The sequence below is a fragment of the Leptodactylus fuscus genome, chromosome 1 (assembly GCF_031893055.1).
Source record: "Leptodactylus fuscus isolate aLepFus1 chromosome 1, aLepFus1.hap2, whole genome shotgun sequence".
Lineage (NCBI taxonomy): Eukaryota > Metazoa > Chordata > Amphibia > Anura > Leptodactylidae > Leptodactylus > Leptodactylus fuscus.
Window position 1 is genome coordinate 197,851,409 of NC_134265.1, and position 18,089 is coordinate 197,869,497.

Here is an 18,089-nt window from a genome sequence, read left to right on the forward strand (position 1 = left end):
TCCAGCAAGAAAGAGTTAATAAAATGTATTCAGTATGTTGAAGGCACCCAAAAATGGTGTCATTACAAAATACATCACATCCCGCAAACAACAAGCCCTTATATGGCCACGTCACCAAAAGAATAAGGAAAATATAGCATCTACCAATGTGAAGACAAAAAAACCCAAAATCGCCAAATTATTAGAATACAACTGGTGGCGTCAGGAAGGGAATGTATAAGCAGTGTGAGCGAATATCAGGGGACACCCCAGATTTACAGCTTATGAGGGAACAGACACCAGAAGTGACCCCCAAAGTGACCCCCAGAGTGACTCCCCCAATCATAGGAGCTACTGGGACATAGTAGGGAATTTGGTGTCTGCAATGTTCTCCGCACTGCTTATATATTCCCTCTTCGCCATCCGCCGTGCAGTCACGTCCGGATACTAATACTCCCTACACCCCCTGAGAAATTCTTTGAGGGGTGCAGTTTTCAAAATGGGGTCACTCCTTTGGGGAATCCACTTTTCTGGTACCTTACAGGCTCTACAAACATGACATGGCGTTCAGATACCAAACATCTGAATCTGTACTCCAAAAGCCTCATCGCGCTCCTTCCCTTCTGCGCCCTGCTGTGCGCCCAAACTGCAGTTTATGCCACATGTATGCCACATGTATGACACTGGTGTACCCCGGATAACGGACGTAATGTCATATGTGGGAATAAACTGATATTAGGGCACAGCCAGACACAGAAGGGAAGAAGGGTTATTGGGTTTTTGGAGCGCAGACGGTTTGGTTTTTGGATGCCATGACACTTTTGCACAGCTGAAACGCCAGTAAAATGGAATCCCCTGATATGAGACCCTATTTTGGAAACTACACCCCTGAAGGATTTCTCCAGGGGTACAGACAGCATTTTTAACCCCCAAGTTTTGCTATAACTTATTATCCATAAATGAATACGAAGCTGATTGTGAGAGGTGAAAATGACCATTTTTCCAGGAACCCGTCATTTCAGTGCGTAATATGTTGTGTCCGACTTGTATCAGAGATGAACGCTCTGAAAGCTGTTGTGCCCGGGATACCACCCGCTTACCAGTTTTTGGAGTGTCTCTGCTGACATAAGTTGGGCACAACATATCGGGTACTGAAATGGCGAATCTCTGGAAATTTTTCATTTTTAACTTCTCATTATCAGTTGCGATTTCATTTCTGGAAACTAAATAAATGCAACACTCAAGGGTTAAAAATTCTCGCTACTCCATTTGATAAATCCCATCAGTGGGCTAGTGTCCAAAATAGGGTGACATGTCTGCGGATTCCACTTTATTGACAATTCAGGGGCTTTGCAAAAGTGACGTCCAAAAACCAAACTGTGCTCCAGAAACCAAAATAGCGCTCCTTCCCTTCTGCGCCCTGCTGTGTGCCCAAACTACAGTTTATGACACATGTATGACACTGGTGTACCCGGGATAACGGACGTAATGTCATATGTGGGTATAAACTGATATTAGGGCACATGTATGACACTGGTGTACCCGGGATAACGTACGTAATGTCATAAGTGGTTATAAACTGATATTAGGGCACAGACGGACACAGAAGGGTTATTGGGTTTTTGGAGCACAGATGGTTTGGTTTTTGGATGCCATGACACTTTTGCAGAGACCCTAAACTTGCCCCTACAAAATGGGGTTTACAGTTACCTCCAGGTCTCTCCAAAAGGAACATGGCCCCCAGAAAGTCCCTCTAAATCTGTACCCCAAAAGCTAAAAAGCGCAGTGCTCCTTCCCTTCTGAGCCCTGCTGTGTACCCAAGCAGCAGTTTACACCCACATATATATTTTTTTGCCCCTCGGGATGGCCCCTTAATAGTTTTAGGAGTGCAGGTCTCTGACAACACAAAGTGGGTGCAACGTATTGGGCACCGAAATGGCATATTTCTTTCAAAATTTCAATTTTCATTTTGGACATTCATTTTTTGGAAGCATTTTAGGCACAAAATGATAATACCCCTTGATTCATTCCATGACAGGTGTAGTTTATAAAATGGGGTCACTTTTGAGGGGTTTCCATTGTATTGGTACTTTAGGGGCTCAGCAAATGTGACATGGCCCCTCAAAACTATTCCAGCCACATCTGCCCTCCAAAATCCAAATACCTCTCTTTCCATTCTGAGCCTCACCATGTACCCATACAGCAGATTATGGCCACATATGGGGTATTGCCGTGTTCAGGAGAAAATTTGTAACAAACTGTGGGGGGCTTTTAATTCTTTAACTACTTGCAAAATTAAAAATATGGTGCTAAATGGACGATACATTGTGAAAAAAAAGAAATTTTTCATTTTTACGTCCCAATGTTAATAAAATCTGTGAAACAGCTGTGAGGCCAAAATGCTCACCAAACCCCTAGATAAATTCTATGAGGGGTGTAGTTTCCAAAATGGGGTCACTTTTAGGGGGTTTCCACTATATTGATATTTTAGGGGCTCTGCAAATGCGACATGGGACTTGAAAAATATTCCAGCAAAATCTGTCCTTCAAAAGCCAAATAGCGCTCTTTCCATTCTGAGCCCCGCCATGTTCCCATACAGCAGATTATGACCACATATGGGGCATTTCTGTGTTCAGGAGAAATTGTTTAACGAACTTTATTGAGCTTTTTCCCCTTTATCCTCTTGTGAAAATGAAAAATTTGGGGCTAAATTGACAGTTTATTGGAAAAAAAGTAATTTTTCATTTTCATGCCCCAATGTTAATAAAATCTGTGAAACAGCTGTAGGGTCAAAATGCTCACTATACCCTTTCATATGTTCTGTGGGGGGTGTAGTTTCCAAAATGGGGTCACTTTTAGGGGGTTTCCACTGTATTGGTTCTCTAGGGGCTCTGCTAATGCGACATGGCACCTAAAATTATTCCAGCAAAATCTGCCATCCAAAAGCCAAATAGCGCTCCTTCCATTCTGAGCCCCGCCATGTTCCCATACAGCAGAATATGGCCACACATGGGGTATTGCCGTGTTCAGGAGAAATTGTTTAACAAACTGTGGGGGGCTTTTACTCCTTTATCCCCTTGTGAAAATTAAAACTTTGGGGATAAAGTGACATTTTAGTAATTTTTCATTTACACATCCCAATGTTAGTAAAATCTGTGGAACAACTGTAGGGTCAAAATGCTGACTATACCCCTTGATGAATTCTGTGAGGGGTGTAGATTCTAAAATGGGGTCACTTTTGGAGGGTTTCCATTGTTTTGGTACTCTAGGGTCTCTGCAAATGAGGCATGGTGCCTGAAAATTATTCCAGCAAAATCTGCTGTTCACACACCCAGTGTCGCTCCTTCCCTTCCATGCACTGCTGTGTACCCAAAAATCAGTTTACGCCCACATGTGGGGTATTTCTGTGTACGGGAGAAATTGCATAACAAAATGTGAGATGCATTTTCTCCTTTAACCCTTTGTGAATGTGTTAATTTTAGGTCTAAATGAATGTATTAATGAAAAAAAATGAAATGTCTAAATTTTTTTTTTTTTTTTTTTTTTTTTTTATGTAGATTGTGAGCCCCACATAGAGCTCACAATGTACATTTTTCCCTATCAGTATGTCTTTTTTGGAATATGGGGTGGAAATCCATGCAAGCACGGGGAGAACATACAAACTCCTTGCAGATGGTTTTTTGCCCTTGGAGGGATTTGAACACCAGGACTCCAGCGCTGCAAGGCTTCAGTGCTAACCACTGAGCCACCGTGTGGCCCCGAAATGTCTAAATTTCACTTCCATATTATGTTTATTCTTATGAAAAACTTAAAGGGTTAACAAACATCCCAAATGCTGTTTTGAATAATTTGAGGGGTGTAGTTTTGAAAATGGGGTGATTTATGGGGGTTTCTATTATATAGGTCTTTATAATTCCTTACAGAACTGAAGCGGTCCCTAAAAAATTGGTTTGGAGAATTTTCTTGCAAATCTAGAAAATCGCTGTTACACTTGTAAGCCTTGTAACGTCCAAAATAAATTAAAAGACAATCAAAAGATGATGCCGATATAAAGCAGAGATATGGGAGATAATATTTATTCATGTATTTGGGTGGTATGACTATCTGCCTGAAAAGCAGAGAATTTCACATTTTGAAAATTGCAATTTTTTCCAAATTTCCATCAAATTTCCTAGTTTTTTTATAAATAAATACAAAAATATTGATTAATATTTACCACTAACATGAAGTATAATGTGTTACGAAAAAAACAATCTCAAAATCATTTGTGTAAGTTAAACCGTCTCAAAGTTATTGCCATTTAAAGTGACACATGTCAGTTTTGAAAAAAAAGGCCTGGTCTTTAACATACTTTTGGGCCTGGTCCTTAACCGGTTAATAATTATTTTATCTTCCAGGATTTGGACATAATATGTGCTCCACTTTTAATAACTATCCTCATTTTGTGTCATGTTTTAGGTGTCTGCCACATTTGCTGCCAGCCTTGTAACCAGTCCTGCAATTGGTGCCTACTTGTCTCGGGCTTACAGTGACACTCTAGTAGTGGTATTAGCCTCTGGTGTGGCACTCCTAGACATTGGGTTTATCCTTCTTGCTGTTCCCGAGTCACTACCTGAAGAAATGAGACCAGTGTCCTGGGGAGCCCCTATATCCTGGGAGCAAGCTGATCCTTTTGCGGTAAGACTGAATTTGTTAGATATCATGCACATACAGGTTCAGATTTGCTTATCAGCTGTGTATCCACCTGATTTCTGCACAACACAACTGATGGTCCCAACCCCATTTATAAGGCAAGAAATCCCACTTATTAAACCTGACAGGCACACCTGTGAAGTGAAAACCATTTCAGGTGACTACCTCTTGAAGCTCATCAAGAGAATGCAAAGAGTGTTCAAAGCAGTAATCAAAGCAAAAGGTGGCTACTTTGAAGAACCTAGAATATAAGACATAGTTTCAGTTGTTTCACACTTTTTTGTTAAGTATGTAATTCCATGTGTTAATTTATAGTTTTGATGCCTTCAGTGTGAATCTACAATTTTCATAGTTAAATTAATGTATTTTGGTCACTTTGCTTTACCCATAGAATAATAATACAGTGATCTCAAAGTCATATATTCCAAACATTTGTAACAATAAAAAGTACAGCTTGTTCCACAAATAACGAGTACTAACATATCTCTATCAACAGGAAAAGCATTAATTTCCAAAAACTTTGTGAAAGTGGTAAAACTTAATTAAAAAAAAAAGTGTAAATATGGTATCAACGTAAGCATAATGACTTGCTGGACAAAGCTGCCATGTAATTTTTAATGCAGAGTGAACATCATAAAAACAAAATACAGTGCCTACAAGTAGTATTCAACCCCCTGCAGATTTAGCAGGTTTACACATTCGGAATTAACTTGGCTTTGTGATATTTGGACTGTAGATCAGCCTGGAAGTGTGAAATGCACTGCAGCAAAAAAGAATGTTATTTCTTTAATTTTTTTTTTTTAAATTGTGAAAAGTTTATTCAGAGGGTCATTTATTATTCAACCCCTCAAACCACCAGAATTCTGTTTGGTTCCCCTAAAGTATTAAGAAGTAGTTCAGGCACAAAGAACAATGAGCTTCACATGTTTGGATTAATTCTCTCTTTTTCCAGCCTTTTCTGACTATTTAAGACCCTCCCCAAACTTGTGAACAGCACTCATACATGGTCAACATGGGAAAGATAAAGGAGCATTCCAAGGCCATCAGAGACAAGATCATGGAGGGTCACAAGGCTGGCAAGGGGTACAAAACCCTTTCCAAGGAGTTGGGCCTACCTGTCTCCACTGTTGGGAGCATCATCCGGAAGTGGAAGGCTTATGGAACTACTGTTAGCCTTCCACGGCCTGGACAGCCTTTGAAAGTTTCCTCCCGTGCCGAGGCCAGGCTTGTCCGAAGAGTCAAGGCTGACCCAAGGACAACAAGGAAGGAGCTCCGGGAAGATCTCATGGCAGTGGGGACATTGGTTTCAGTCAATACCATAAGTAACGTACTCCACCGCAATGGTCTCCGTTCCAGACGAGCCCGTAAGGTACCTTTACTTTCAAAGCGTCATGTCAAGGCTCGTCTACAGTTTGCTCATGATCACTTGGAGGACTCTGAGACAGACTGGTTCAAGGTGCTATGGTCTGATGAGACCAAGATCGAGATCTTTGGTGCCAACCACACACGTGACGTTTGGAGACTGGATGGCACTGCATACGACCCCAAGAATACCATCCCTACAGTCAAGCATGGTGGTGGCAGCATCATGCTTTGGGGCTGCTTCTCAGCCAAGGGGCTTGGCCATTTGGTCCGCATCCATGGGAAGATGGATAGCACGGCCTACCTGGAGATTTTGGCCAAGAACCTCCGCTCCTCCATCAAGGATCTTAAGATGGGTCGTCATTTCATCTTCCAACAAGACAACGACCCAAAGCACACAGCCAAGAAAACCAATCCCTGGTTCAAGAGGGAAAAAATCAAGGTGTTGCAGTGGCCTAGTCAGTCTCCTGACCTTAACCCAATTGAAAACTTGTGGAAGGAGCTCAAGATTAAAGTCCACATGAGACACCCAAAGAACCTAGATAACTTGGAGAAGATCTGCATGGAGAAGTGGGCCAAGATAACTCCAGAGACCTGTGCCGGCCTGATCAGGTCTTATAAAAGACGATTATTAGCTGTAATTGCAAACAAGGGTTATTTCACAAAATATTAAACCTAGGGGTTGAATAATAATTGACCCACACTTTTATGTTTAAAATTTATTAAAATTTAACTGAGCAACATAACTTTGTGGTTTGTAAGATTTATGCATCTGTTACTAAATCCTGCTCTTGTTTGAAGTTTGAAGGCTCTAACTTATTTGCATTTTATTAAACCTGCTAAATCTGCAGGGGGTTGAATACTACTTGTAGGCACTGTACATAAAACTATGGACCCCAAAAAAACTTTAATAAAAGCGAATTTAAACATTATATGTAATTAAAGTACAAACTTGTCACGCAAAGAATAAGCTCTCACATAGCTATGTTGACAGAAAAAAAAATCATGAATTCTGAAAGACTGGGAGGGAAAATATTAAAAAAGCATTAACATGCAAACTACTCTTAAAACATCAAGCATTTTGAAATGGGGGTTAATATTGTGTTATGATATATGATTTTTTTTAAACTTTGATTTTTTTATTTCGTTAGGCCCCCAACTGCCATTAAAATTTATTTGACCAATCTTGTTCTCATGGTGCCGATGCCTACAGAATAGAGCCCTCCTCCCTCTAAAACCTTTCAGATGCCACATTTTCTGTTGACTGCGGCATCTAAAGTGTTAAATGTCTAGGGCTGGCTAAGTAAGTAAGGTGAACTTTTTGAGATCTGTTCACATGGTGTGGTTCTGCATGGCTGCTGCTGTTATAGTGGTGATGTACTTGTGAGGTGCTATGGCTCAGAGCCTGGGGGCTTAGCCTGGCAGCAGGGGTATTGTTGTGGTGCTGAGCTGCAGTGGTGGCGGTCACCATGCAACGATGCACCCAAAAGTGTATGGACCAACTATAAATTTTGCTGTAAAGGAGCTAGTGGGCTTATACACTTTGATCAACATGTATGCCTACACACACACTATTTATGATGCTCTCTTTAGTGGTCCCCACCATCTATAATATTTTCTCTAGTGACTGCCACCTTTTGATAATGCTGTCCCCATAGGTACCCCCCCCCCCTCCCCAATGGCCACACATGGTAATTGTGACATAAAATCTTTTTTTTTTTTTTTTTTTTTTTTTTAAAAGTAACTCCTAGCTATCTTCTGCTCCTCTCCTCTTGTTTTCAACTTGCTGAAGCAGGCTTGCACTTAGCCGCAGACATTACTAGCTGATGATGGAGTGATGATCTGGAGGCTGATGTCTTCCTGCTCTACCAATCTATTTAGTATATGTAGATAGAGCTGGTGACGGTAAGTGTAGCAGTGTGTGCCTCATGTGCTTTCTCTTCCTAAACAGGCAGTGCAGTGGCAGGGCTAGTTGTAAATGATGCCTTTTAGTCTTGTCACCATTTACAAACTCTGTCATATTGGCTATCAGTTTGGTTGCCATTTGGAGCCCTGATACAGTAACTATATTAGGGCTTATTTTTTGCAGGAGAAAATTAAAAAAAAAAAAAAAAACGTAAGGATGCGAAATAGTTTGATAATTAAGATGGTCGCCCCATTTAAAGGGATTGTTTAGGGATTGTTTTTGATAGTGATTATTTATCCACAGGATAGGTAATCAGTATCAGACCAGTCAGGGGCTGGCACTTGAACCCCGAGAAGCTGCCGGAAGCCATATAACAAGTATACGACTGGAAGCAGCCCTTCTATTCAAGTAAATGAGAACGAGGATGCAGTTCTAAGTACCACCACTACAGTGTAGAGAGCTTTCAGTTGATATAATGTACTGATTGGTCCGGGTGTTGGACCCGGACTGATCTGATACTGATGACCTCAGGTCATCTGTATCAAAGATGTTCAGAACCAGGACAACAATCAATAAAAATCATTACTAAATATGACTACTTTTTTCTGGAAAAAAAAATGGGAAAAGTGCTATTTATATTGGTTTTTATTTCTTTTATTTTTAAATACTTTACAGTGTTTTAAATTGAATTTAAATTTTACATTTTTTACTTCTTCCCAGTATGGGACCTAAACACTAGGGGTCAGCATTGCTAATATAATACACTGTGTACATAATACTTCTATGTTACAGAGCATTATAATATCCATTGTAGTAGTTGTCAGAGTCCTATGATGATGTGGGGGGAATTCAGTAGACCCCTGTCACCATAACAGTACATCACGATCGAATTGCAGGGGATACTGTTGGGGTGGCTAAAACACTTACAAGCCCATTAGATGCCATAGTCCGTGTTCACTATGGCAAAGTGGCCAGCAAAATTGATTTCACTGTTTATGGCTGTTATAACAGGGTGCCAGCTTTATATTGCAAGTGCCGTCATAATGTTATACAATGACGGCATTCTGCCTAACTGCTCCCCACCCCTGATCATAAAATTATGACATGGGACAGGAAGTGGTTAATATTACATATAATGTATTGATTAACGTTTAAAAAATGTAGGGTTTGGTTTTAACCCGTTTATGCTTAGAGTTCCATTATTGGAACAGCAGCCTCATAGCTCCCAACTCAAAAATTTAAACCTCCGGCATAATTATGGCTATACTAAAAAGTATGAACCACAAATTTGAAATTTCAGAAGCCACCATTTTCAATTTCAGATCACCAATTTCAGAAGCTGCTGGCAAGTGCTTGCTTTGTAACACAGTTGTAACATGGCATATAATGTCAAGGCTCAGCTCTTAAGTCCTTGTCGTGTGAGGAAGAAGTTAACCTTTCCCAGTAATGACAAACATTTGTAATGCACTTTCATCACCAAAGTAGAAGGGGAGTTGATAGTTGTCATACAGGCGCTCATCCCCAACAAGCACAAAGGTTAGTTGTATTTACAAGGAAGCCCACACAAAGAATACACCTACTCCATGCAGATTGGATTCAAACCCAGGACCACAGTGCGGCAAAGCAACAGTGCCAACCACTAAGCCACCATGGTGGACTTGGTAAGACGCACCGCCTTGTTGAGTTAATGGCAAGGAGCGTGAAAAAACTAAATGTAGTACATCAGATATTTGGTAACAAAAGCATATTTCTGCGTTTTATAATGCCTGAGATATGTGTATTAAGAGACCCCCATCCTCAGCTTCTCTGCACTTCCCCATACTCCCTATCAAAACTGTGAGGATTTCTAATGCCAATAGAGAAATAATGCTCAGAAAGTGGATTTCTGCACAGGACTTATTGAAATGAGCCAAAATCTGTTAACCAAAGTCTATTATTGGAAAGTGTGGTTTGGACCATGAGCAAGAAGACTGCTTGATGGTTAAGCTCTTACTTGGTGACCCAGCAAAGTAGCTCTCCAGATTACTAATCGCCTATTAATTGACTCTACTGGATCCATATTGACTCCTTGTCACTGGAAAAAAACTAATTCTAAGAAGTTGACTGACTTCTTTTTCCTACATGAGGTTGACGGATGGTGTTCTTCGGCGCCATCGCTTCCTTCCACCTCACTAGCTGGTGTTGATGGAGTAACTGCTGCAACCAAGTGTATCGCCTGTGCCACATGTTGTCTTCTCATTGCAGCTCCAACACCCTCATCTCACGGTTGGTCATAAAGGCTGCACTCTCAAAGCTCATACTACACGTAGTACAGGGGTAAGAGAAAGCAGCATCATACTATTCATTTCATTCCGCTGCCTCACCTTCCTCAAGCCTGGCCAGACAAAGCATTAAATAGGATGCTACATTATCATTTTAACAGTCGCTGACAGACTCTACATAGCCTTGAAGTCACTGGTGATGCCTTGAAATACATCCCAGTCACGAACCAAGCAACCTCAGAATCTGATATAAAACGTATAATGGTAGTCATTCTTGTCAATACATGGATATATAACCCAAGCCATTGCCAATGTCGCTGCAGCGATCGACCACACGCTTATGGTTGCTCACAATCGCCTAGGGGTGCCCTCTTCCCACTAACATATTTTCTGTTAGCTGATTTATTGCAAATAATCCAAAGCATAACAATAACTCTAATAATTAATTTGCTGACTGTCATATTAGCAGTCACACAGCCCCAGCAGTTATTGCCAAAAATTACTTTATTAATAGACACTTAATTTTTCCTACGACAAAGTAAATGGCACCAAATCACAGATATCGGAAATTAATGTCCCCCAATCACTCCAGAACTGCAGGAGATGAATCCTTACCTTGGAGCCTGGAAATCATTCCATAACTTGGAATATTCCTTAATCTCTCAACAGATAAGCTAATGGAGGCTATCTTCCCACCTCTGTTAACAAACATTCAGAAGGAACTGGCCACCATAGCTTCTTTAGAAATGGCTGTTTGGGTAGCAGAGGTTTACACAACCTCTGCCATTCTGCCCTGTATATTGCCTTTCTTCAGGGGTTTTCTGGCCACAAATGGATTTTTTCATACTGACGACCTATCCACAGGATAGTCCTGTCCACTGTATAGTGGTGGTTCTGGGGAACTGCATCTTGAATAGTAGCAACCTACTTGTGCCCTCCGACTGCATCTGGCACCTCGAGGCTGCTGGAACCAGATGATCTGTGTGGGGTTAGTGTGTTAGACTCCCATATGGATACATCATCCGTATCAAAAATCCATTTGTAGCTGGCAAACCTTTTTTTTTTTTTATACTGTAATTTTTATTGAACATTTTTACAAATAAGGTATACAGAAACACAACCATATATAGAACACAGCCAAACCCTTTTATTAACCCTGCATGTGAAGTTGGCTCTGCCCGAGATCCGCTGGCAGAGCCGACTTGCGCAGGCGTTTAATTTTGACCCACCACACGCTGGAAGAAGAAGGTGAAGAGGCCGATACTGACGAAGATGGAGGCGGCGTTTGAGAGAGTTCTCTGGCAGCATTGGGGATGCCCCGGTGCTGTTTGAGCTCTGGGGCTCGTCCCCAGTGCTGCGAGAGAACTCTTTTGCATAGAGAAAAAACGGGATTTCGGGTGAATGGCGGCGCGGAGAAGACATCTATAGGTAGGAGAAGAATAGCCTTTCTTAAGGCTATTCCAACGTGTTAGTCAGAAAAAAAAGCGTTTGAATGATAGGATCCCTTTAACGCCCTTTGTCAGTCTGTTAGGTTGTGGTCATGATGCTCTTTACCAGTAGTCAATTACTTTTAGTAAAGATTCCTTGACCGTGGTCTGTCGGCTTGTAAAGGTCCGAGCTGAACTCATATTTACGGTATTTTTTGGACAAAAAGACGCATCTGACTATAAGAATCACAAGAAAAATAATATTTCTATACATGTGACATTATACTGTATGATAAGCAAAAGCTAATTTTCATCTGCCATTGGAATCAGACATGCCTGCCTAAAATTCAGAAAGGTCACGCCACGTCTTGTACAAGTCTGCATCTAATGTCTGGCGTCAGCAGAACTGGAGAATGTTGTATAATGAAACTAACAATTGAAAATAGAAGTCTCAGACATCTGAGATGATATATGTTAGGGAAAATTGAGGTGACCGTAGATTAAAAGACATATACAAAGAAGGATGTGATTGTTGAGGTTCTACTTCCTGCCATTCTCTTGCTATGTATTTGACACTTACTGTTCGAAGGGGAAACCTGACTAGGATGTTGAATGTTGGGAATGGAAGAGGATAAACATACTTATCAGATATTCCTGGATCATACACTAGCCGCATGTGACCGAATATTTGCACTATTCTGTTGGCAACAATATCAGCAAGTGGGAATTCAGGTTCATGTATGATGGCTACAGCTCACAAGAGTCCGTCACTAGACAGGCAGGTTCCTATAAACCTACAGTCTTATGGATGGCTCTTTCTTTATCTTTCACATATTAAGATTCTTATAGGAAAGGGTTAGATTTAATTGAAAAGAATAACTTTTCATTGGTGTCAAGAATTTCAGTATGTAGCTAAGGAGCATTGCAGATAATTGTAAAACTTTAAGATGGCTGAGAAATTGTCACATGATGGCATTTGCATGGGGGGAAATGGTATGAGACCTCTTTTTGCAGGGGAATCTGTGTTCACCCAGCAGCAGCTGCAGGACCAGACTAGTATTACATGTCAATCACACATTTGTCCGATCTAACAAGTCACAGCCCCATGGATCTTGCTTGAGCCTGTAGTTTTTGTGTTGGCCACTTTCTTTTTCTTTCCATTTTGCTTGTATGCCACAGCTTAGAGTAAAGGCTATGTACACCTTGCTTAACCCTTTAGGATGTAGGGTAATTTTGGCGTTATGGCTCGGTGACTTCTTTTCAGATTTTCCATCCCCAACTTTTGTTGTTACTTTTATGCTGACCTATTACTACGAGGACTTATGTTGCATATTTATTTGCCACCATTTTTGGGAGCATATAATGTTTCTGGAATAGCTTTTATTAACAGTTTTGGGTTTGTTTTTTAGGGGGTTTTTTTTTAAATGGTATTCACTGTGCATTAAAAATGACAGGGCATGTTTGTCTGCAGAATCATTACAATAATACCATGTTTTATTATGTTTTCTCATATTACTAAATAATACGTCATTGTGAAAAAAAATTCAATTTTTGGGTGACACCATATTTTGCCATACATAACAATTTCACTTACTTGTTGAGGGTACTTTTCTTGCAGAGTAAGTTGTAGCTTTTATAGGTAACATTTTTTTGGTATATTCTGGTACTATTTTTTGTTTACTTTATTTTTGAAAAGAGGATTTTATATATATTTAAAAAAAAAACAACACCTTAATTCTTTTTCCTCTTACTTTTGTATTGCAGAGTAGTAGTAGTAGTAGTAGTTCATTATTGTCTATATGTATTAGGCCAAGACCTACCACATATCCATTCTTTTCTATAAGACCCTGGCCTCAGGTGAAGACTTTCTTGCAGGGTGTGGCGCACTATGCTCCACCCTACTGTCCTCCTGTGGAACCTTGGGATGTTAACCTAGGTTCAGAGGTGCTTCAGGCTTCCCCTTTCAAGCTGCTGTGAGAGATTTCTCTTTGTCTTCTCTCTTGGAAAGTTGCCTTTATAGTGGCTTTCACGTCCATCCAGAGAGTCTTTGAGCTGGCTGGACAAGGTTGTTCACTGTCCTCCTCCATCTTTCCTCTCCAATGTTGTTTCCTCTTTCCACATCAACCAAAAATAGGCTTACATGGTTACATAGTAGATGAGGCTGTATGAACACACTGGTCATATAGGGCTTATGCAATTTGCTTCGTGTCAGGGGAAAAAACTCCTTCCTGTCTCCAATCTGGCAATTGGTATAAAACCCTGGATCAACTTTTCCTTAACAGAATCTAGAACCCATAATATTTTTTGTTCAAGAAAGGCATCCAGGCCCTCCTTAAACTTGTTCAGTGAATCCGCCATCACCACTTCCTGGGGCAGAGAGTTCCAGAGCCTCACTGTTCTTACTGTGAAGAATCCCCTTCTATGTTTCTGGTGAAACCTTCTCTCCTCCAGACGTAGAGGATGTCCCCTTGTCACTGTCACTGGCCTAGGAGTAAAACGATCCTTAGAAAGTTCCATGTATTGTCCCTTCATGTATTTGTACATTGTTATTAGATCTCCCTCTCTTTTTTTTCTAGACTGAATAACCCCTAATTTATCAATCTATCCATTTCCCTAATAATTTTGGCCACCCTACTCCACACTCTCTCTAGTTCAATTATGTCCTCCTTGTATACTGGGGCTCAAAATTGCGCGTAGTAGTCTATACCTATTGGCCATGAGTAAGGGGTCTGGTGCCCTGAAATGTGTAGGCAAGTTATGTGTTTTTTCACATGTTTTCCCCCAGTCCCAACATTCTCACTTTGCATACCAACCTTTTATGTGGTACAGTATCAACAGTCTTTGAAAAGTCCAGACATACTACATCTGCCACATTACCCATATCCAGTCCTGAACTGACCTCCTCATAGAAGCTGATCAGATTAGTCTGACAGGACCAATTCCTCATAGGCCCATGCTGATTGGGTATTAGAAGTTTATTTACATTGAGATACTCACACAATTTATTTTTCTCCTTATAGTTTTTAATGCTGTGTCGCTACTTTCTTGTTTTAGTAATTTAGATGCTTCCTTTTTATCCATCATTGCACTCCTTACTGTTTTAGTTAGCCATATTAGTTTTCTATGGTTTCTGGCCTACTTATTCACATCAGGTCTATGTTTTTTGATGGTCCTATTTAGAATGCTTTTAAAAACGTCCCATTTTGTTTGTGTTCCCGTCACTTTCAGGACATTGTCCCAGTTTATGCTGCTCAGCTCCTCCTTGAGCTGGTTCAAATTGGTCTTCCTGAAGTTTAGTCTTTTTGTACCCTCTCTAATGAAGTCCTGTGATCTGTTGAGACCTAGATAAACTAATTTGATTCAGATGATATCAATGGTATATAGCTATAACCAGGTGAGGAGTACAAAGACAAGTGTGTCTTACCTACAGACAAGCATGGTGATGGAGGGTGTCATGTTTGGGGCTGCATGAGTGCTGTGGGGAACTACAGTTCACTAAAGGAACCATGAATGCTAACATGTACTATGACATACTGAGGCAGAACATGATTCCTTCCCTGAAGAAATTGGGACACATGGCAGTATTCCACCATGATAATGACCCCAAACACTCCTCCAAGACAACCACTCCCTTCCTAAAAAAAACTGAGGGTAAAGGTGCTGGACTGGCCAAGCATGTCTCCAGACCTAAACCCTATTGAGCATCTGTGGGGCATCTTCAAATGGAAGGTGGTGGAGTGCAAGGTACCAGCTCCATGATGTCATCACGGAGGAGTGGGAGAGCATTCCAGTAGCAACCTGTGACGCTTTAGGGAACTCCATTCCCAAGAGGATTAAGGCAGTGCTGGAAAATAATGGCGGCCATACAAAATATTGACACTTAGGGCGCAATTTGTCCATTTTCACTTAGGGGTGCACTCACTTTTGTTGCCAGGGGTTTTAGACATTAATGGATATGTGTCAAGTGATTTTGATGGTGGACCAAATTTACACTGTTATACAAGCTGTATACTGACTACTGTATATAGCAGGGGTGGGCAATTAATTTTCCCATGGGGCCGCATGAGAAATTGAAACTATGCTAGAGGGCCGTGCCACGGCAAATTTAGCTCCACCCACTTCTACGTTGACACCGCCCATTCCCAATCATCTTTACATGTACCCCCACAAAGTATAATCCTCCTACAGTCACCCGTACATTATATGCCCCCACATTATAATGTTCCCTTCCAACTGCCCCACAGTATTAAGTCCCTCACCTGGTGCCCCAGTATAAACTGGTGGAAACTAGAGGGGACATGAAGCTGGGACAGCTGGAGGGGGACATTAAATAGTGGGGGTAGTTGGAGGGGGGCAATAAATTGACAGCTGTAGCGGGACATGAAACTGAGGGCAACTAGAGGGGGACATTAAAATCAGGAAGCTGGAAGCAGACATTAAACCGTAGGGGTAGCTGGAGGGTGACATTAAACTGGGGGAAACTAGAGGCAGACAGGTCCCCCTACAGCTTCCTCCACGGTTTAATGTCCCCCCAGTCTAAGTGCCCTCTTCATCACATCCCCAGTTTCATGTGTGTCCCCCCCCCCCCTCCATTTCTCCCTCAGTTTCATATCTCCCTTCATTTTCCCCATTTCATGTCCCCTCCATCTCTCCCCCAGTTTCATGTCCCCCCCTCCATCTGCCATCTCTGCCCTAGTATAACATTCCCCTTCCATCTCTGCCCCTAGGTTACTGAGACACACACATACAGATAGACAGACACATATAGACACACACACACATATATAGACACACACACATATAGACACACACACTCTCTCCACCCTGCATCTAACCTTACATCTCTCAGTACTTTATGACACGCTCCACATCTCCATCTTCGGCCGGCACTAAGACACGCCCCCCTAGACACGCCTCCCTAGACACACCTCCCTAGTCAAAGCTGTGCATGCCGGACTGAATCAGTCAGAGGGCCGAATATGGCCCAGGGGCCGGACTTTGCCCAGGTCTGGTATATAGTATCTATGTGTCATATCTTCAGTGTTGTCCCATGAAAGTATATAATTAAATAAATTACAAACGTGAGGGGTGTTGTTACTTTTGTGAGACACTGTATAAAAAATTTTCACATGAAGCTTTTCTAGTGATGTTACAATAAAAAAAAAAAAAAAAAAAAAAAATTGCAAAATTATTTCTTAAAACCATGGGATTGTGAGCATTGCATTTAAGATATTTTTTATCATCCTGTTTTACAGTCCTTGCGGAAAGTTGGCCAGGATTCCACTGTCCTCCTCATCTGTATAACTGTGTTTCTGTCTTACCTCCCTGAAGCTGGACAGTACTCAAGCTTTTTTCTTTACCTGCGACAGGTAAGTGATATACATGATATAAATGACATTTGTTTGTCATGGAAAGAAGATAATAAGCCCCTATGTATAGCAAGTCAGATTTTGAATATGAATAAGATTTAATTTTTAAAGGGGTTATCTGGCTCTGGTATTGATGGCCTATCCTTAGGTCCTTGTTAGAGCTGCAGGGTCCAATAACTGGGACCCTCACTGATTACTTGTAATGAGACTAGATATGTGGTTGAGCCACACTGCTCACTTGCTGTGGTGCAGGTACTATAACACTGTTGCATATAATTCCACTACTAAAAACCGGATAACCTCTTAACCATTCAAAAGATATGACCCCTGGAAGGTTATAGCTCCGATTCTGCAAGTGGCCTGTTACCTTATGTTTATCTATGAGAAAATAAAAGGTTCCCATCTACATAGAGAATCAGCGCTAATTTACATATAATCTTCCAGGGGACATATGTTTTGAATGGTTGAACGGATTTTAAAAAGAAAAACACCGGATTTTTCAGCGATATTGTTATTTAGCATTTTCTACTTGGTGATCTCATGTCTTGTTATGGATTATGGAGCATAATAGTGATTCTTATCAATTATGTAGGTGATTGGCTTCACATCCGAAACAGTGGCTACGTTTATTGGTGTTGTTGGAATTTTGTCAATCTTGGCTCAGGTGAGTGGAGCAGATTTTCTTGTTGTAGCCAATAGATGGCATAAAAAGATTTCATGAAACTGCATGTATGAAAAGATAAGCAACAGGAGGGGGGAGGGGTGGTCCCTGGCACATTTGCATGGTGGAACTCACCCACTGGCATATTTATTAGCACTAAGTGCACTTCTTTAATCCTGAGATTGAGCATAAATACATGATATAGGAGGAGCAAAATGGTGCAAGTAGACTGTATATAGTCTTGCTAAATTGAAATACATTGTTGTCTGCTGAGGTGCCCCCTGGGGTGCTTATAATCATTATGATTCGGGTGCACCTCTACAGTTGTAAACTTGTTACTTGAAATGGGGGCTCACTCGGGTGCAGATGTGTTTTTGCACCCCTCTGCTGAACCCCTGGATATGACACTACCTCCAGCTAGCAACTAGTTCT

At 41.1% G+C, this 18,089-nt stretch overlaps 1 protein-coding gene across 1 annotated transcript in view; it reads left to right on the forward strand.

The window, feature by feature from the left end:
• LOC142213169 (hippocampus abundant transcript 1 protein-like) overlaps positions 1-18,089 on the forward strand; it is a 33,340-nt gene that overhangs the window by 12,544 nt on the left and 2,707 nt on the right. Inside the window, exons 6-8 of the mRNA XM_075281406.1 lie at positions 4,438-4,656; positions 16,883-16,996; positions 17,589-17,660. Coding sequence (XP_075137507.1) covers positions 4,438-4,656; positions 16,883-16,996; positions 17,589-17,660 — 405 coding nt within the window. The remainder of the gene's footprint in view (positions 1-4,437; positions 4,657-16,882; positions 16,997-17,588; positions 17,661-18,089) is intronic.